The sequence below is a fragment of the Mobula hypostoma genome, chromosome 23 (genome assembly GCF_963921235.1).
Source record: "Mobula hypostoma chromosome 23, sMobHyp1.1, whole genome shotgun sequence".
NCBI lineage: Eukaryota > Metazoa > Chordata > Chondrichthyes > Myliobatiformes > Myliobatidae > Mobula > Mobula hypostoma.
In genome coordinates, this window is record NC_086119.1 from 4,418,844 (window position 1) to 4,440,019 (window position 21,176).

The 21,176-nt window shown below is 45.4% G+C and overlaps 1 protein-coding gene across 5 annotated transcripts in view; it reads left to right on the forward strand.

Annotated features, from left to right (window-relative positions):
* The window catches only part of LOC134336945 (bridge-like lipid transfer protein family member 2), a 117,843-nt gene that overhangs the window by 72,916 nt on the left and 23,751 nt on the right, over positions 1 to 21,176 (forward strand). For all 5 annotated transcript variants that reach the window (XM_063031642.1, XM_063031645.1, XM_063031646.1 and 2 more), the window contains exons 24-32: positions 4,696 to 5,017; positions 5,455 to 5,612; positions 6,716 to 6,922; positions 9,051 to 9,150; positions 13,598 to 13,777; positions 14,656 to 14,777; positions 15,105 to 15,260; positions 15,684 to 15,805; positions 17,837 to 18,017. In XM_063031642.1, the coding sequence (XP_062887712.1) occupies positions 4,696 to 5,017; positions 5,455 to 5,612; positions 6,716 to 6,922; positions 9,051 to 9,150; positions 13,598 to 13,777; positions 14,656 to 14,777; positions 15,105 to 15,260; positions 15,684 to 15,805; positions 17,837 to 18,017 (1,548 nt within the window). The remainder of the gene's footprint in view (positions 1 to 4,695; positions 5,018 to 5,454; positions 5,613 to 6,715; positions 6,923 to 9,050; positions 9,151 to 13,597; positions 13,778 to 14,655; positions 14,778 to 15,104; positions 15,261 to 15,683; positions 15,806 to 17,836; positions 18,018 to 21,176) is intronic.

Genomic DNA, 21,176 nt, shown 5'->3' on the forward strand with positions numbered 1-21,176 from the left:
GGGGAGGTGGCAACCGTGTTCGAGGGGTGGAGGTGGCAACTGTGCCTGGAGTGGGTGAGAGGGGAGGTGGCATCCATGGTCGGTGGGGGGAGAGAGAAGGTGGCAAATGTGGTCAGTAGGCTGAGGGAGGGTGCGGAGGTGGCAACCGTGGTCGGGGGGGGCGGGATAGAGAGGTGGCAATCGTTGGGGGCATTGGGTGGTGGGGGGGAAGAGGGGAGGTGGCAACCGTGGCCGGGGTGAGGGAGAGGTGTGGGTGGGTGAGAGGGGTGACACTGCAATATTGAATACATATATTTTAATTGGTTTATTTTTATCTATAGATTAGAATGGAATTTTTCCTTATCTCTGGGTATAAAATTGCTAAACGCAAAGCAGTGACATCTTAATTTTCTTAGCCTGTTGTCTGTAAGCTTTCTGATACTCGCTTCTGTTCCGGTTTCCTTTGTTCAACTCGTAATAAAACAACCGTGAAGCAGCAAGTTTTGTGCCTGACTTCTAAAAGAACCTTGGTTTAAAATTCCAAAATCTGCCAAGTGGTATAATTGGCAAAGATTTCAGATCTAGTACTTGCAACAATCGTCCAGACATAGTGGAATTTTTGGCACCTAAACAAGAGCAGTAAGAACTTCCTCTTTGTGTTCAAATTGTCTGAAAGAAATTTAGTCTCAAAAGATGGCAGTGAGTTCAGACACAGTGACCGCACCATTTCTAGGTGTAATAGTTCGTCCATGTCCTGTACATCTTCGTTATGATTGGAAAACGCTGCTGAATATTAAATATACTGTGCACAGCAATTCGACCTCGCTAGTGAACTGTTGGACTGCAGAGGAGCTCGGCAGCTTGGGCTAACTGCACACACCGTTGCCTGCCTCAGACATCCGCAGGAGACACCGTCGAAAGCAGTGCACAGGAAAACAAATGAGGGGTAGGCGTACTGGGATATGGGAGCAACTTGGATCGAAGCCCATCAGGCTGGTTCTCCCATTGTTCTTACTGGCAAAGGTCCGTTCACTTGAAAATAAACTGGGCTACTTACGCCTGAGAGTGAATCAGGAAGAGATGAAGGACATCTGCGCACTCATTCTCACTAAATTTGGCTTCAGGACTCGATACCAGATGTCATCCAGCTGGAGAGTTTCAGCACGTTTTGGGCTGACAGGAACCCAGCGATCTCAAGCAAGCCCCATGGTAGCAGTATCAGTATTTACATAAATAAGGACTGGTGTACAGATGCTTTAGCAGTAACATCCCACTGTTCGCAGATAATTGAGTTTATTTTTATGAAGTGCAGACTGTTTTGATAACCGAGGGAACTCACTACAGTTATGTTGATAGCTGTGTATAAACCCCCTCCTTTGCTAATGCCAGTGAGGCACTGTGTGAGCTCTACAGCATCATCAGTAACTTTCAAACCAAGCACCCCGATGGTATCTTCATTATCACTGGTGATTTTAACCATGCAAGCCTAAAAGCAGTCCTGCGTAAATCTACCTGCATGTTGGTTTTGCTACAAGAGGTGAAAATGCACTAGATGTGGTTTATACTAACATACCAGGTGCAGATAAAGCAGTCCCTCAACCACACATTGGGCTCTCAGATCACTTACCTGTAATGCTAATTCTAGCATAAAAGTGCTGATCAAATGGGTCAAACCAATTCTAAAGGTGCTGAAAAGCTGGCCTGAGGGGGCAATCTCAGCACTGCAGGATTGCTTTGAAAACATGAACTGGAGAATGTTCAGGGAGGCTGCTACCTATGGCAACTATGTTATCATCGAGAAATATGTGGATTCTATGACCATCTACATAGTGAAGTGTACTGAGGATGTTACTATCACGAGACGCCTCCATATGAGGGCAAATCATAAGCTATGACTTACTGCAGACATCTCTGCAGGGCTGAGGGATTGTGAATCTTGTCTTTAGACTGGGGGATGTGACAGCTCTCAGGGAAGCAAGAACTGTGCTTTCCTGCTCCATCAGGAAGGGGAAACGGGAGCATTCCTTGACAATACACAACCACTTCTGCGATACCAGTGACACAAGACACACGTGGCAGGGAATTCAGAGGATTGCAGACTACATGTCTGCCTTGCACATCAGTGACCAGGATGCCTCACTGCCCAACAGACTGAATATCATTTACGCCTGGTTTGATGCACAGAGCAAACTGCTGGTGAGTAAGGCTCTCCTCCCCCCAGGGGAGCAGACATTCCATCTGGCTGAAGCTGAGGTGAGGAAGATCCTGGCCAGAGTCAACCCACGTAAAGCTGCAGGGCCCAGTGATGTACCAGCCAGGGTTCTGAAAGGCTGAGGTACTGATGGATATATTCAACACCTTTCTGGAGGTGTTGTCCCCTTGGTTTTCAAGGTGGCAACCATCAATCCAGTGCCATATTGAACAGTCTCCCTTTCCAGTGCTGCCATCCGAACTCTGGAAAATTACAGCCCATATCGGACAGTCCTCTGAGACAGCAACACCATCTGAACTCGAAGGAATTACAGGATGACATCATGTGGACCCTACAGTGGCCCCTAGCAACTCAAGTGAGGATGACAGTGATGAAACAATAAGATTGACAGCTATGTCACATCTTGCTCCAATGAAGACCAAGGGAGTGAAGATGTGCAAAACTGAAGATAAAACCATTGCTAATTAAATTCAACAGCTATTACTCAACCACTTGTTGGATCTCAGTAATTTTCGATCCGAGTTCTTTTACGTGTTCAGGAATGAGTGAAAAAATTTGATTTTTCACGATCATTTATCTAGAAGTTTAAACACAGGACAGATACTAAGATAAAGTAACAGTGATACGAGGCAAATGAGAGACGAGAAATTAAAGAGATTCAATGTGATGCTTTTGAAAAATTTATCACTCTTGTACTTGAGATAACAGAAATTCCTATGGTAAGGATAAGCCAATTATGAGGCTACTCAATTATGACGCGTGTAAAATGTGCACTTGCACATCCAATTTAAAATGAAAAAGGGTGATAAGCCATAATGTAACTGCTATACCGCCTTCTGGAATTATGGAAACAAATTTGAACACTGTACCTCAGATGAACATACAAGATTATCTGGCACAGCAAATACACTCTCTAGGTCACATTGGAGTGCAAAAGATACCAATCAGATTCTCTCAATGGTGATGGAATCCAAAGTGCGGGGCACAAACTCAACGTATGTTTGAAAGATGCATGATATGCCAGTAAAAAATGATGAAGCAGCAGAAAAGGCACCACAATTAAGTGCCCTTGCCCCACCTAGTCCATTTTTACATTTACAAGTGGACTATATTTCTTTGCCAAAGTGTCATGAATGCTCAAATAATGGACAAGTTTTCAAGATGGGTGGAAGCTATTTCAGCAAGGAAAGCCTCTGCCACATACACAGCAAAAACTGATCAAGGACTGTATTCCTAGTTGGGGATTGCCATGTCACATCAACTCTGTCCAAAGAACACATTTCACTGTGAATGTTTGTTGGAATTGTGTCAACTGATGGACATTGAATGGTGTTTTCATTGTCCACATCACCCATATTTATCAGGACAAGTGGAGCAAATGAATGCAACCATCAAACAATGCTTGACTAAGTATCATGAGGGTGTACCATGGCCTACAGCTCTTCCTGTAGTCTTATGTAGCATCAGAACAACTACAAACAAAAACATTAAATGAAGTCCATTTGAGGTGATAACAAGGCGCCCTATGTCACTGCCAGGAGCCCTCGTTCTGAGAGAGGCTGATATACACATTATGGCAGATAGTTTAGTTAACTATTGTGTTAAATTAACCAAAGTTGTACAACCTGCTTCTCAAAAGACTTCTCCTGCTTGGAGTGATCCATGAGAAGGAGGGCATACCCTGATCCCTGGTCAGTGGGTATCTGCACAAGGATCCACTGGCACCTCGATGGGATAGTTCTGAGAGAGGCTGATATACACATTATGGCAGATAGTTTAGTTAACTATTGTGTTAAATTAACCAAAGTTGTACAACCTGCTTCTCAAAAGACTTCTCCTGCTTGGAGTGATCCATGAGAAGGAGGGCATACCCTGATCCCTGGTCAGTGGGTATCTGCACTGGCACCTCGATGGGATAGTCCTTATCAAGTGCTGTTAATTACCAACTTGGCAGTAAAAGAAGGTAAAATTAAGTGGATATATGCTAGCCACTACAAGGAGCTGAAGTGGTACCCAAGGAGGACAACAAGCTCTGTGGCTAATGTGCTCATAACCTCTTGGCCACGGTGCCTACACTGAGAAAATCGCTAACCACGTAGAAAACTTCAAGCAGGTCAACAACTGATGAACATTATGAAGTTTATTCTAATATTATTTGTTGTTGTTATATTTAGCCAATCTTTCCTACTCACAATGTACCAGTTAAGATGAATCACCATACGCTTGCAAGTATCACATGAATCTGCTGCAGTAACTGTGGGAGAGGCAACTATGGTCAGGGGAGGTGGAGGAGAAGGAGGTTATGGTGTAAGAAGAGAGAGAGGGAAGAAGATTGTACCAGGACCATCTGTTCCCCATGAGTTGTACTGGGATTGTGTGTGGGTAGTGTGGTTGTAACAGGGCTATCTGTGAATCTTATGGTTGTACCTGGACTGTGCATGGGCCATATAGTTGATCATGGGTTGAGCTGTGTGCCATGACGTGACGTGTTTCTGCCTGTTTAGGAGCTATCTGTGAAGGAGGAGGAAGGTTACACTCACAGACTTTGCCTGGTTGACCTCCGAGCATCGTGGACCCCGACCAACCGCACGGTGGCATTCGGTCTCTATGATGGGTACAAGAAGGCAGCTGTGCTGAAGCGTAACCTATCCACTGAGGCACTGAAAGGGTTAAAGATTGACATCGACCTGCAGACCAAGAAACCAAAAAGGCCACCCCCAGTACCTGCTGCCTCCAGCGCAGATGAGGAGAAACAGGAACCAAAACCGCAGGAAGGTCCAGCGAACAGAGAGGAGGGGCGGTTGCCTGGAGAGGCAGCAAGAGGAGGTGAGGGGGCCCTGCATTCCCCACAAAGTGTTCAGTGTGGACTCATTGGGTTGGAGGACCTGTTCCCATGCCATTTAATAATATGACATATTCTAGGCTTGTTTCCAGTGCAGTATTGAGGGAGCATCACACTGTTGGGCAGTCTTTAACCCAAGCCCCCCTCTGCTCTCTTGTGTGGTTGTAATAATTCCTTTGGGTCCTACAGGTAGAGCTGGCTCCAGTACTTGTCCGTTGACAAATCTGTGAAGCTGCTTCATGCAGTAATTACCATGTTGTAGTTTATGGGCTCCTACTGTTCACATTTGCTGCATCAAAGGAGTTGATCCTTAGTTGTCTCTGATGTGTTGTGTGACTGCTTGGGTCTCTGGAAGGAGGGGGAAGAAATGCATGCACCCTCCTCACTCCTCACGACGCCACCTCTCTGTTCGTTGCCCCAGGCGCCTCCATGTTACAGAAGCTGATTGAGGAGACAGACAGGTTTGTCGTTTTCACAGAGGAGGACTCTGGCGTGTGCGACCAGCTGTACGGGATCGTAGCCTGTCAAACAGGTGATGTGTTAAACCGGAACTGGATGATCGAGCTGGTGAACTCCCAGGTAGAGTGATTGCTGGGAGGGGTCACTGAGAGAAACATGCCAATGCCCCAAGGAGAGAATCTCCCTCTACATCTCCTCTCTCCCTCCCCATCATTAACCCTCTCTCATTTCACTCCCTGGACTCCCTCTATAGCGTTTCCCTCACCACCATTCAGAACCCCAAACTGTCCTTCCAGGTGAGGTAACAATTCACCTGCAAATCTATCCGGGTCATCCATTATATCTGGTGCTCTAGGTCTGGCCTCTTCATCAGTGAGACCTGACGTCAATTGGGAGAGCATGTTGTTGAGCACCTTCGGTTCATCTGTCGCAAAATGTAGATTTTCAGAGTGACCACTCATTCTACTTTGACTTCCCATTCTGACATGTCTGTCTGTGGCCTCCTCTACTGTCCTAATGGGGCCAACCTCATTGGAGGAGCAAACCCTCATATTCAGTCTGTGTAGCCTCCATCCTGATGGCATAAACATCGATTTCTGTACCTTCAGATAAATTCTCCCCCCACTCTTTACCCATTCCCCTGTCATCCCTTCTCTTCTCGCCTGCTCATCGCCTCTCTCAGGTTCCCCTCCTCCTTCCTCCCTTTCCTCCATGGTCCACTCTCCTCTCCTATCAGATTCCTCCTTCCACCTATTGCCTCCCAGTTTCTTACTCCACCTTCCCTCCCTCCCTTCCTCACCCACCCTCCTTCCCCCTCAGTGGGCTTCCCCTATTATCTGCCAGCTTGTACTCCTTCTCTTCTCCCGCCTTTCTTATTCTGCCTTCTGCACCCTTCTTTTTCTGTCCTGATGAAGGGTCTCGGCCTGAAACGTCGACTGCGCCTCTTCCTATAGATGCTGCTTGGCCTGCTGCATTCACCAGCAACTTTGATGTATGAGGCTTGAAATGTTGACAGTTTATTCCTTTCCATAGGTGCCGTCTGACCTGCTGAGTTCCTCCAGCATTTTGTGTGTGTTCCCCTTGTATCTACTTTCTCCCACCTCACTCTCTTGACACCTCATCCATCTTTTAGTGCTCATTGCCCTTTGACCCTATTTCATTCCCTATTGCCTTTGACATGACATGACACGTGCCCTCTGATCTATCCACCTCTGTCCCCTTAGGTGATGTTAAGAGGTGCTGAGACAGTAGGCTGTGTCTTTGTAAGTGCTGCCAAGGCGCAGCTGATGCAGTGCCTGTACCACCCAGCCTGGTACAATGACACCCTCAAGCAAAAGACCGCCTGGACCTGCCTGCTGGACGGTATGCAGTACTTTGCCACCATGGAGACCAACCCTGCGGAGAATGAGGAGCGCCAGCTATGGTTAGAGGTGAGCTTACTGGGTCAGCATTTCAAAGTTCAAAGTAAATTTATTATTGAAGTACATATACGTCACCATATACTATCCTGAGATTGATTTTCTTGCAGGAATCACAGTAGAAAAAACAAATACAATGGAATCAATGAAAAAAACTACAGACAAAGATTCGAGTAATATGCAAAGACAATAAACTGTAAATAAATGGACAAATAATACTGAGAATGAGTTGTAGAATCCTTGCAAGTTAGCCCATCGGTTATGGAATCAATTCAGTTATGGCGAGTGAAGTTATCCACTCAGGTTTAGGATCACTCACTTTAACTCGTGTGCTGTTCTCCACTGGTTTTTCCTGTTCCCCAGCCCCTAGTATTCTCCCCACTTCCCCCTCTCAGTTCAACAAACAGAGCAGGATCAGCTCAATCGGCCCACATTGTCCACGCCAAACATGACGTCCAACTAAACTAAGCTAGCTGGTGACATGGTAATGTAACGGTTAGCAGAATGTTTTCCAGTGCCCTTGACCTGGGTTTAGTTCCCACTGCTGTCTGGGAGGAGTTTGTACGTTCTCCCCATCACCATGTGGGCTTCCTTGCACATTTCAAGATGTATGGATTAGGGATTGTAATTTATAAGCGTGCTGTGTTGGTGCCAGAAGAATTGGAACACTTGTGGGCTGCCTCCAATGCATTCTTGGACTGAGTTGGTCATTGACATAAACTACATATTTCGCTGTATGTTTTGATGTACACATGACAAATGAAGCTATCTTCAATCTAAATCTCTTTTGCCTGCATATGATCCATTTCCCTCCATTCTTTGCATATTCATACCTGTTTAAAAACCTAAACATCGCTGTCATATTTGACTCCACTACCACTCCTGGCAGCCCGTTGAAGCCACTGTTTATATACTAACACTTGCCCCTTGTGTTACCTTTAAACTTCCTCTTCCTTTAATCTTGAAAACATGTTCTCTGTTCAACATGTTCTCTATTGAACATTTCTACCCTGGGGAAAAGATTCTGACTGTCTACCTCTCCGTGCCTCTCATAATTCTATAAACCTCTATCAGGTTTTGTCCCTCCAAAGAAAACAACCCAAGTTTGTCCAACCTCAGCTTATAGCTCATACTCTTTAATCCAGACAGCATCATGGTGAACCTCTTCTGCAGCCTCTCCCACTGGGCAAATTCAGATTTATTTATGACATGTGCATAAAAACATACAGTGAAATGTGTCATTTGCATGAACAACCAACACTCAAGGACATGCTGGGGGTAGTCTGCAAGTGTTGCCACTCATTCCAGTGTCAACATAAGATGCCCACGATGCCTGGCTGAACAACGCAGAACACGAAACAGAACATGACAAGCAACAAAACAACATGGTCAAGATTTTTTTGCAGGCTGCTACCAGCATGTCCTTGAGTGTTGGTTTTTATTGCAAATGACACATTTTACTGTATGTTTTGATGTACATGTGATAAATCACATTAGTTGTTTGTCAGTCTTTGTGTGTGGTTTTTCATTAATTCTGTTGTATTTCTTTGTTCTACTATGAGCACCTGCAAGAAAATGAACCTCACTGTAATATATGATGACAAATATGTATTTTGATAATAAATCTACTTTCAACTTTAAGCACAGTAGCGTAATGGTTAATGCAGCGTTAACAGCTTAGGGTGTTGGAGTTCGGAGTTTTATTCCAATGCCATCTGTAAGAAGTTTGGATGTCCTTCCAAGTGACTGCGTGGATGTCCCCTGGGTGCTCTAGTTTCCTCCCTCATCCAAAGACGCAGGTAAATTGAAAATTGCCCCGGAGATTGGGTTAGGCCCCTTTTCTCTCTCTTACCCATGTACCTACACAGTCCTTCAACCCCATTTCTCCCTCTTGCCCACAACCGTATGCAGTCCGTCAAGCCCTGGTCTTTGGCCTTCAGTCGACTCAGACTTGCAGACATTAGCCCTTTGACTCCCAGCAGACTTCCAGCCTTGTAGTAAAACCTCCTTTCGCCCACGTGAGAAAACTGGGAAAAGCCCTCCTATTGAAGCGTCCTGGAAATAAATTCAACATTTGTTGTCCGTTGCTAATAGATGCCAACAGACAAATACCATTTAATTACTCATGTTTGCTCTTCAGGTCAAAAACATCGAAGAGCATCGCACCCGGAACCTGGACTCTGTGGCGGAACTGATGGAGAGTGGACAGGCTGTGGGAGGGATGGTCAGCACGACAACAGGTGAGGGGAAGCGGCTGTGGGTATTCAGTAGCAACAGAGAGATTTCAGGCATGTGGCAAGGACGCCCTATAGTTCACAGCATGCACTAGATCTCACCTAAGCAACCCACCGCAAGGCATTAGCCCTGACCCAGAGGGTAGCTCCCTCCCATTCTTGTTCACTCCTTCTCATCCTTTAGTTACAAGGTCACTGTTTTGAGTGTTGCTTAATCACTTAGTTCAGGTGAACCTGCCCATTCGGTTGAAGCGGTAAAATAGTGGTTAGCACAACACTTTACAGTATCAGTGACCCGGGTTCAATTCCCTTCATTGTCTGTGAGGAGTTTGTACATTCTCCCCGTGACTGTGTGAATTTCCTGTGGGTGCTCCAGTTTCATCCCACAGTCCAAAGATGGATGGTTGGTAGGTTAACTGATTATTATAAATTCTCCTGTGATTAGGCTAGGATTAAATCAGTTGATTGCTGGATTACGTGGTTCAAAGGTCTAGAAGGGCCTGTTCCATGCTATGTCTCAATAAATAAATAAGTACCAGGACTACACTGCATTGTTAAAAACACCTTCACTTTGATATGTCGTCAGGCCCGCAAAAGCATCAGTGGGTGCTCTCAAATGGAGGTGGTAGCTTTGTAAGAAAGTTTTTTCCTGGAGAAATTACTAATCACTGAGAAACAGAATATTGGTTATTCATGCTACCCATGACCCAGAAGTATGTGATGGGATTGTGTAAAGGGAGCTACTCTGTGTTTGTTCCCAGGACCATATGATAGGACGGTGTAGACAGAACTTCACTCTGTGTCTGACCCCGGGAGAGTGTGATGGGACGGTGTGGAGGGAGTTTCACTCTGTATCTGACCCCGGGAGTGTGTGATGGGACGGTGTGGAGGGAGTTTCACTCTGTGTCTGACCCCGGGAGTGTGCAATGGGACGGTGTGGAGGGAGATTCACTCTGTGTCTGACCCCGGGAGTGTGTGATGGGACGGTGTGGAGGGAGCTTCACTCTGTCTGACCCCAGGAGTGTGTGATGGGACGGTGTGGAGGGAGCTTCACTCTGTCTGACCCCGGGAGTGTGTGATGGAACGGTGTGGAGGGAGTTTCACTCTGTGTCTGACCCTGGAGTGTGTGATGGGATGATATGGAAGGAGTTTTACCCTGTGTCTGACCCCGGGAGTGTGTGATGGGACAGTGTGGAGGGTGTTTCACTCTGTGTCTGACCCCGGGAGTGTGTGATGGGACGGTGTAGAGGGAGTTTCACTCTGTGTCTGACCCCGGGAGTGTGTGATGGGACGGTGTAGAGGGAGCTTCACTCGGTGTCTGACCCCGGGAGTGTGTGATGGAACAGTGTGGAGGGAGTTTCACTCTGTGTCTGACCCCGGGAGTGTGTGATGGGACAGTGTGGAGGGAGTTTCACTCTGTGTCTGACCCCGGGAGTGTGTGATGGGACGGTGTAGAGGGAGCTTCACTCGGTGTCTGACCCCGGGAGTGTGTGATGGGATGATGTGGAAGGAGTTTTACCCTGTATCTGACCCTGGGGGTAGGTGATGGGATGGTATGTGTTGTGTTTGATATTGAAGGATAATGCTGATCACACCTAGTCCCCAGCATGCAGGTTATTCAATTGAGCTTTACTGCTCACTCTGCTTGAATAGTTGAACTCCTCCCATGTGGGTGTGGTTAACGGAGTGGCATAGGAATAATCTATAAATTACCACTACATCTCCTCTTCTGGGAAGGAAAGAAAAACTCGGTATGTACTTATTGTAGTGGTATAAATTACCACTACATCTCCTCTTCGGGAGCTAAACGGAGTTTGCATCCAGTTTGGTGAAGAACTTTGTTCCACCCAGCATACCCAATGTGCGCTCAACAGAGGGCAGAATAAACTTCTCTTGACTCACTGCATTATTCAACACAAATCCTCAACTGCGCCATCTGGCTTGGGAACAGGAACAATTCCCACACACCAGTTAGTAGGTCTGTTCACTCTAGTTATGATGTCAAGTGCCTCCATTCTCTCAAGTTCAGCTTTGACTTGGTTCCTCAATGGGACGGGTATATGTCTTGCGGTGGTCAGAGATTAGGGCATCACTCTGAGCCTCAACTGGATAAGGTACTCTTCTTTCAGTACCCCAGGCCTGTGAACAACTCCAGTGAACATTGTTTAGTGAATCCATCTTTGCAATAAGGTTCAGCTTCTCGATGGCATGTCGTCTCAGTAGTGATGAGAAGAGATTCTGGACAACGTAGACATCCTCTTCTAACTGTTTCTCATTTTTATGGATGGAAGTAGTAAACATTCCTTTCATATTGAGCTTATGTTTCCCTGGCGCCATGGGCAGTTTCTTTGTTGGGTTTAGCATAATGCCTGTTCTCTTCGCCAGTTTTGTGAACAGACATTGGGGATGGCTGTGACATCTGCCCCAGTGTCATGTTGAATGTCATTGCCTCATTTTGCAACTGAATGGTAGTACACCAGTCTTGTTTATTTGAATCTAGAGTGCCAAGGAAGGCTCTCTCTCCATCTCAATCATGGTCTTCTTTGACCTCCTGAAGAACTGTTTTTGAGTGCCTTGGGGAGGGCTTTTATTAGGTAAGTAGAGGTAGGTACTGCAGGTATTTGCTCCATTTTCCTGTTAATTTGTTTATTATTTTATTTTATTTATTTGGACTGCAAAAGTAGTCTTTTCTCTCCCTGAGAGTTTGACTGACTTTTCTACTATGACTGTGTCTCTGCGCTAGTGCCCACAGATCATTACAAATATATCCACTTTTCCAATATAGAACAAGACCAAAACATACGTGTCAGTGTAGCTATCTCAGTTTTACATCTATCACAATGACTAGCAACATTAGAAAAGATTTTAGAAAGACTCTCCTTTGTCAAATGATAACGATGTACAATTTTAAATTGAATCAATGAATGGCTAGCACAAATTGAAGAAGAGTTAACCAACTTCAAAATCCACGTCCAATCCTCCGTCATAAAAGTCGAATTAAGTTCCTTTTCCCAATCCTATTTAATCTTAGATAAAGGATGCTTATCCCGTTGTAATAATAAATTATAAATTCTTCCAATAGAACCCTTAATCAAAGGATTCATACTCATAATAGTATCTAACAGGTCAGCCTCCAATATGTAAGGAAAATTACTTAAATATTTTTGTAAAAAATGTCTAACTTGAAGGTATTGCAGAAAGTGTGAGTATGAAAGAGAATATTTCTTGAAGTCAGTTCTGGAAGTCGGTTTTTTCAACAATTTCTAAAGCACTTAAAATTAATTTACGACCTAATAAATTAACTCTGCTTTTTGGAATAGTTCCTCAAAATATTCATGGTATTTCTGTGTCTGACCAACATGTTATTGCATTTGTTACATTGATAGTTAGGAGGGCCATTTGTTGAAGTGGAAGGATACATCAGCTCCCACTTTGTCACAATGGTTCTCTCAAGTGATGCTATGTCTTAGTTTGGAGAAAATTAGAAGTTGAACCTTTGAACCTTTATTTGATTTTGAGAAAAGATGGGGCTCATTTGCTCGTTATTATCATTTGAGTTAATTGATTTAATTTTTTCACGATCTAATTGTAAATTTTTTAGTATATTTTCTTTCCTTGCTGGCGGTTTGATGTTTACTTTTAGAAGCTTTTTGTATGACGCATGACCTAATGGGTTCTCTTTTTTTTTCTCGCTTTTCTGCTTAGTAGGTTTTTTTTGTTACCACAAAATTATTTTTCAATCTTTAAGATAATGTCTTTTTTGAGTAAGTGTTGTTACTTCAATGTACTCATGTTTTTTTCCTGTATAATATAACAATAAAAAGATTTGAAAAGAAAGACAAATATATCCACTTTTGAGTGTAGATTGAAAGCGTTGCCTAGCAACCCTGGCCAGGACTGAGTTCCTCATGGTGCATACAATTTAGCGTACTAGCAAAGGCAGTTTAGGTTGATAAGTATCTGAATATTTTTCATAGATATATGTGAACAAGAACAGTCTTACTGTAAATTCTTTCTTGTTGGGACTCTCACCTGGCCTGTAGCACCAACTTATTGATGATCAACCACTTCTGACACGGAATTACGTTTGATATTGAGGGAGAGTGCAGAGCACACCACGATGCCAGCATGCAGGATATTTAACTGAACTTTATTGATCACTCTGCTTGAACAGTATGGGACCTACTCCCATGTGGGAGTGGCTAACTGAGAGGAATAGGAATGTCCTATTAACTACCATTACAATGTGGAGGGAGTTTCACTCTGTGTCTGACCCTGGGAGCGTGTGATGGGACGGTGTGGGGGGAGCTTCACTCTGCCAAGCCTGCATTTTCCTTGGAGAGAGTTGCCTTCCCAATCAGAGATGGATACCTAAGGATTTGGCAGTTTACTGGGAGTGGAACTGACAGCAGTTTTGGCTGATTAACTCTGTGCCTGGTTTCTCTTCCTTCAGACTGGAACCTCCCTGCCCAAGGCTATCAGACCCAGCAAGTGCAGAGGATCATCTCGCGCTGTAACTGCCGGATGTTCTATGTCAGTTACAGCCACGATATTGAGCCTGAGTTGGTGACCCAGATCAAACCCCCTGAGCTGCATGAAGACCAGAAGGAAGACTTGCTGAAGAAGCAGAATGGTGGGTTTGAGAGTCAATGTTAAACTCGGGCCACGGGTGTGAGATCTGATACCAGAGGCACGGATTGGCAATCTGGAGCGAGACTGCATCTTGCAAACCTTAAGCAACCCACCACAAGACATCAGCCCTGGCTCAGATGTTAACTCCCTCCCATTCCTGTTCACTTTCTATCACAATGTCAAAGTTTTCTTCTTTAGTTCATTACCCCTACCGGGACATGGACCACTGACATCTGCTCCCCTGTCCTGGGCTGAAGGTTGATCAACCCTGTGGCTTCTGCTTTCACCACACAACTTCATATGTCTTCCAGACAATGATCCTTCCTCTCCCATGAATGAGGTCTTTGGAGCTTGTGTTGGCTCTGGGACTTTACAGGATGGGGTTGCTCACTCCATGCTCAACCCTTCTGCTTTCACAGCTGGGCTTGGGACTGTCAATGGCAGAGTTAATCACAATTCAGCCAGATGAATCTACCCCACTGCATACTGAGGTAACACTGCATTGTCCACTCCTTCACTCAGAAACAGCATGAAGCCCAAGAAACCATTGATGCTTTCAGATGGACGAGGTAGCTTTGAAACAAAGTTTTCTCTGAGGATATTATTTATCCTTAAACACAATTTTTGTTTAAGGATAATTAGTGACCAAAAAATTTAAGACATCTGCTGATCCTATCACACTTGCTCCTCTTGTGTTTACAATCAAAAAGGAGACTATGGTAGTTGGTTATGTTCTACTGCTAAGTTAGCAGGTTGGTGAATGACAGCCTTGATGTGAGTAGTATTTGGGTGGGGAGTGACTGGCTGGGAGAAACTCAGAGGGTGTCTGCTGAGTTGCAGTATTTCCTGCGCTGATTTTTGCTCTGACTACACATGTAGGTGCTGTGGACACATTCACCCTGATCCACCATGACCTGGAGATATCCACCAACCCAGTGCAGTACGCCATGATCTTGGATATCGTTAACAATCTGCTGTTGCTCGTCGAACCCAAACGCAAAGTAAGCTTTGTAACGAAAATATTTTAGACTTTGTTTTTTGTTTTTTTCTGATTCAGCAGCAAGAGGTATCCACAAACAAAGGACACACTGTACACGTGTTGAAGGTTATAATAAATTACTTTATTAGTTATATCAAGAATAAAATGCAGAAAGAAAAATGATTGATAAAATAGTGAAAGAGACAAAATAATACTTATTGCCCAGTCACTAAACCACTCCTCACAATGTCCTGCCGAAGGGAACAACCACAGATGCCCTCACCTCCCTCCTGCTTTGTGTGCACCGGTGTGGGGATGTTGCTTGCTACATCCATTTCTCTGGTTCCAGGAGCACAGTGAGAGGAAGCAGCGAGTGCGTTTCCAGCTGGAGATTTCCAGCAATCCAGAAGAGCAGCGGAACAGCATCCTCCACCTGCAGGATGCGGTCAGGATGCACGTGACCCGGATCCGGCAGTGGGAGAAAGAGATCTACCTGATTGTCAAGGTAACCTCCCACTTCCCTTACATCCATGTGGGACTAGCACTATCAGGGCAGGGGCAGTGATCAGAGGGAATGGTAACAGGTACTGCACTGGAATCCTGCAAGACTAATGTTGGGCATTCACTTTGAACACATGGTGTGGCCTGGGTTAGGGCCATTGTAATGTAAGGGTTGAGAATTCTGAAGACTTCCAGAGACAAGGACCCCCCCTTTCCCCCTCCCCCCAGTACAGTGCTCTGGAGTTCTGCCCCTGAATCTCCCGGTTTGAACTCTCAGCCTATTGCTGGGAGGCACCAGATACGGTGTGGCTGTGAACTTTGTGGGGGGGGGGGGGTAGTGGCGAGAGAGCAGGATTGTGCGTACTGGGAGATTGAGCCTGAAGGGGGGAGTTTTGCTGGATGCCGACGGCTGGTTCTTGTGTTTCAGTCTCTGCAGGACGACAGCCGTAGCACTACCCTGTTGAACCAGAGCCACGAGCTACAGGTGCGGCTGAACCAAGAGAAGACGGATCTACAGGCCAAGAGCGAGGAACTCAATATCCTCATCAGGTGAGCATGCAAGGAAGAGAGGGCTGTCAAAATCACCATATTCACTGTATACATTTATATGTATAAGGAATTTGCTGGGGTGATTTGGTCAGGGTGTGACATGTAACAAAAGCAACATTCGACAATTATATAAACAAAGTTAGAGATGAAAGGACTGATATGAAATAAAATGTGCATCAATACATAAATACCAGCATGTATTTACATTATAAGAACAGTTCAAAGCTCAAGGTGAGTTTATTATGAAAGTATATGTCACCATATACTATCCTAAGATTCTCTTTCTTGCGGGCATTCACAGAACCAAGAAATACAATCAAATCAATGAAAAGCTGCACATAAAGAAAAACTGGCAAACAACCAATGTGCTAAAATAGACAAGTGCAAACATAAAAAATGCAAGTAATAAATGCAAATAAATACTGAGAACATGAGTTGTAGATTCCTTGAAAGTGTTTACAGTGCAATGCTGTAAATGGGGGGGTGGGGGAGAGGCTAACTAGAGTAGCTGATCTGGAACTACCTGGGGGAAGAAACTTTTAAGATGGCATGAAGTTTTTGTTTTAATAGCGCTTTCCAGAAGGGAACTTTTGGAAAAGGCACTTTGCAGGGTGGGTAGTGCCCACAATGATTTTTCTTGCTCACGTTGTCCTGGACACGTACAAGTCCTGCACTGATTATAAACTGCACGCAGCCAATGACCTTTTCTGGTAACCTGACAGTTTGCTGTAATTTTTGTACATAGTGAGAGGATACTGCACCAAACTAGACAGTCGTGGGTGATGTGAAGATGCTGTCTGTGATGGCTGTGTAGAATTGTTCCAGGATATTCTGGGAAGATGGGATTTTATCAATTGCTGCAAGAATACAAAATTCCTTGACATAACGACTTCTGGTGTCCTCTTTCTGAGTTAGATCGATGGAGCCTTGTGGCCAAGGGATTTGAAGCTGGTAGTATTGATGTACAGAGCAGCAGGACCTAAAATTCAGACTCCACATTGATGCAGCCCAAACCAATGTCCAATGGGTCTCTGCCTCTGCTCAGGAAGAACATATCATGCTTTATATTCTGTACATGGTATATACTCAGTGGCCACTTTATTAGGTACAGGACCACTGAGTGTATGTTCATGGTCTTTTGCTGCTGTAGCCCATCCACTTCAAGGTTCAACATGTGCATTCAGAGATGCTCTTCTGCTCACTGGTGTTGTGATACATGGTTATTTGAGTTACTGTCACCTTCCTGTCAGCTTGAACCAGTCTGGCTATTCTCCTCTGACCTCTCTCATTAACAAGGCGTTTTTGCCCACAGAACTGTCACTCACGGGATGTATTTTGTCTTTCACACCTTTCTCTGTGATCTCAAGAGAATGTTGTGTGCGAAAATCCCAGGAGATCAGCAGTTTTTAGATATTCAAGCCACTCTGTCTGACACCAACAATCAATCCATGGTCAAAGTCACTTAAATCACATTTCTTTCCCATTCTGATGTTTGGTCTGAACAACAACTGAACCTTTGAACACATCTTCATTGCTTTTATGTATTGAGTTGCTGCCAAGTGGATGCCTGATTAGATATTTGCATTAATGAGCAGGTGTGTATGCTGGTCTATGGTTTCATACAGCAAATATGTGGTCTGTCACACTGTTACATCCCATTATCCTGACACGATTCTGTGTAGTTAAAATTTAACAAGGTTAACTTTATTGGTCACAAATATATTGAAACATGGTTGAATGCGTCATTCCCGTCAACGACCAGCACACTCTGAAGATGTGCTGGGGGCCGCCAGCTTCCAGCGGCAACATAGCATGTCCACAACTTACTAATCCTGACGTGTACGTCTTTGGAATATGAGAGGAAACCAGAGCACCCATAGGAAGCCCATGTGGTCATGGGGAGAACATACAAACTCCTTACAAACAGCGGCAGGAATTGACCCTAGGTTACTGGCCCTGTAAAGCATTGCACTAACCGCAATGCTACCATGCTTTCTGTTTGACCCTGTGTCTGACCCCCGTGCCTTCCAGGTGTTTTAAGGACTTCCAACTCCAGCGGGCAAACAAGCTAGAACTCCGCAAGCAGCAGGAGGACGTGAGCGTGGTGCGGCGCACCGAGGTTTACTTTGCCCAGGCACGCTGGCGTCTGACGGAAGAGGATGGGCAGCTGGGTATTGCCGAGCTGGAGCTGCAGCGATTCCTGTACAGCAAGGTACATTGCGGATGAAGGAGAATGTGTTCAGGGCTCTCTTGGTGATCATGTCATAGGGTGGTTCAGCACAGAAACAAGCCACTTGGACCACTGTGTCCATGCTGGCCACAGACTGAAATCCTCTAGTTTATTTATTTAGCGATACAATGCAGAGAAGGCCCTTCTGCACCACACAAATCTGATTAACCCTCACCTAATACAGAACAATTTTCTGTACAGTGACTAACTCTACTCGTATGGCACTTCATCTGTGGCCAGTAAAGATTTAAAAATTCCTTTCAAGGCCTTTGCAGTCTCCTCCTTGTCTACTATAGTAGCCTGGGATAAATTTTATCTGCCCCTCAGGATTTATCCACATTGAAGCCTCCCAAGACAACTAAAGTCCCTGCAACACACCCAAAATGCTGGTGGAACGCAGCAGGCCAGGCAGCATCTATTGGAAGAGGTACAATCGACGTTTCAGGCCGAGACCCTTCGTCAGGACTAACTGAAAGAAGAGATAGTAAGAGATTTGAGCGGGGGAGGGGGAGATCCAAAATGATAGGAGAAGACAGGAGGGGGAGGGATGGAGCTAAGAGCTGGACAGGTGATAGGCAAAAAGGATACAAGGCTAGAGAAGGGAGAGGATCATGGGACGGGAAGCTAAGGGAGAAAGAAAGGGGGAGGGGAGCCCAGAGGAAGATGGAGAACAGGCAAGGAGTTATAGTGAGAGGGACAGAGGGAGAAAAAAGAGGAAAAAAGGGAAAAAAAAATAAATAAGGGATGGGGTAAGAAGGGGAGGAGGGGCTTTAATGGAAGTTAGAGAAGTCAATGTTCATGCCATCAGGTTGGAGGCTACCCAGACGGAATATAAGGTGGTGTTCTTCCAACCTGAGTGTGGCTTCATCTTAAAAGTAGAGGAGGCCGTGGATAAACATATCAGAATGGGATTAAAATGTGCGGCCACTGGGAGATCCTGCTTTCTCTGGTGGACAGAGCATAGGTGTTCAGTGAAACGGTCTCCCAGTCTCCGTCGGGTCTCGCCAATATATAGAAGGCCGCACTGGGAGCACCGGACACAGTACATCACCCCAGTCGACTCACAGGTGAAGTGTCGCCTCACCTGGAAGGTCTGTCTGGGGTCCTGAATGGTGGTGAGGGAGGAAGTGTAAGGGCATGTTTAGCACTTGTTCCACTTACAAGGATAAGTGCCGGCAGGAGATCGATGCGAAGGGATGGAGGGGATGAATGGACAAGGGAGTCGTGTAGGGAGCGATCCCTGCGTAAAGCAGAAGTGGGGGGAGGGAAAGATGTGTTTGGTGGTGGGATCCCATTGGAGGTGGCGGAAGTTTCGGAGAATTATATGATGGACCCAGAGGCCAGTGGGGTGGTAGGTGAGGACAAGGGGAACCCTATTCCTAGTAGGATGGCAGGAGGATGGGGTGAGAGCAGATGTGCGTAAAATGGGAGAGATGCGTTTGAGAGCAGAGTTGATGGTGGAGGAAGGGAAGCTCCTTTCTTTAAAAAAGGAAGACATCTCCTTCGTCCTGGAATGAAAAGCCTCATCCTGAGAGCAGATGCGACGGAGACGGAGGAATTGCGAGAAGGGTGGGAAGAGGAATAGTCCAGGTAGCTGTGAGAGTCCGTAGGCTTATAGTAGACATCAGTAGATAAGCTGTCTCCAGAGATAGACAGAAAGATCAAGAAAGGGGAGGGAGGTGTCGGAAATGGACCAGATAAACTTGAGGGCAAGGTGAAAGTTGGAGGCAAAGTTAATGAAGTCAACGAGCTCAGCATATGTGCAGGAAGCAGCGCCAATGCAGTCGTCGATGTAGCGAAGGAAAAGTGGGGGACGGATACCAGTATGGGCTTGGAACATGGATTGTTCCACAAAGCCAACAAAAAGGCAGGCATAGCTGGGACCCATACGGGTGCCCATGTCTACATCTTTAGTTTGGAGAAAGTGGGAGGAGCCAAAGGAGAAATTGTTAAGAGTAAGGACTAATTCCGCTAGACGGAGGAGAGCAGTGGTAGAGGGGAACTGGTTAGGTCTGGAATCCAAAAAGAAGTGGAGAGCTTTGAGGCCTTCCTGGTGGAGAATGGAGGTATATAGGGCCTGGACATCCATGGTGAAAATAAAGCGGTGGGGTCCAGGGAACTTAAAATCACTGAAAAAATTCAGAGCGTGAGAAGTGTCACGAACATAGGTGGGAAGGGATTGAACAAGGGGAGATAAAACAGTGTCGAGGTATGCAGAAATGAGTTTGGTGGGGCAGGAGCAAGCTGAGACAATGGGTCTACCTGGACAGGCAGGTTTGTGGATCTTGGATAGGAGGTAGAACTGGGAAGTGCAGGGTGTTGGTAGCAGTGGATGGGAGATCCCCTGAACTGATATGGTTGGTGATGGTGTGGGAGACAATGGCCTGGTGCTCCTTAATGGGGTCATGATCGAGGGGTAAATAAGAGGAGGTATCCATGAGTTGTCGCTGTGCCTTGGCAAGGTAGAGGTCAGTACGGTAGAATCCCTACTTTATTTTTTTTTTACGATAACACATTCTAGAGTTTCACATCAAGGTCCCTGAAATTTTCCAACTGCATTATACCTTTCCGAAGGAAATAGAGATAAAAATGTATTAATTTACAACCTCACCTAGTCCTGTGATGATATGCAACCTGAATTCCCAAACCATCCGTATTCCCTTTCATGACTACCTTGACATTATGGTTACTGTCTTCTAAATGCTCTTTCTCTTATGCTTTAACCTGTTACCCATCTACATTTCCTTTGAATTAGTCCAGTACTGCCCCTTCTCCTGTGGGACAGATTCAGATTTATTTATCACACGTACATGGAAACGTAGTGAAATACATCATTTGCATTAACAACCAACACACCTAAGGATGTGTTGAGGGCAGCCTGCAAGTGTCCAAAGCATGTCCACAACGCTCAGCAGAACACCACAGAACACAAAGTAGAACACAGAAAACAACAAAACAATAAGAGCAAAACAGGTGGGCGAGATGTTCGTCCTACCCATGCAGATACACAGTCCTTTAACCCCAGGAATGGCTGTCTTCAAACTCATGGATTTGCCAACACTGGGCCCTGATTTCCCCAGTGAATTTGCAGAGGTTTGCAGGCTCAGGGCTCCGGTCATCAAGCTTCAACTTCTGGACTTG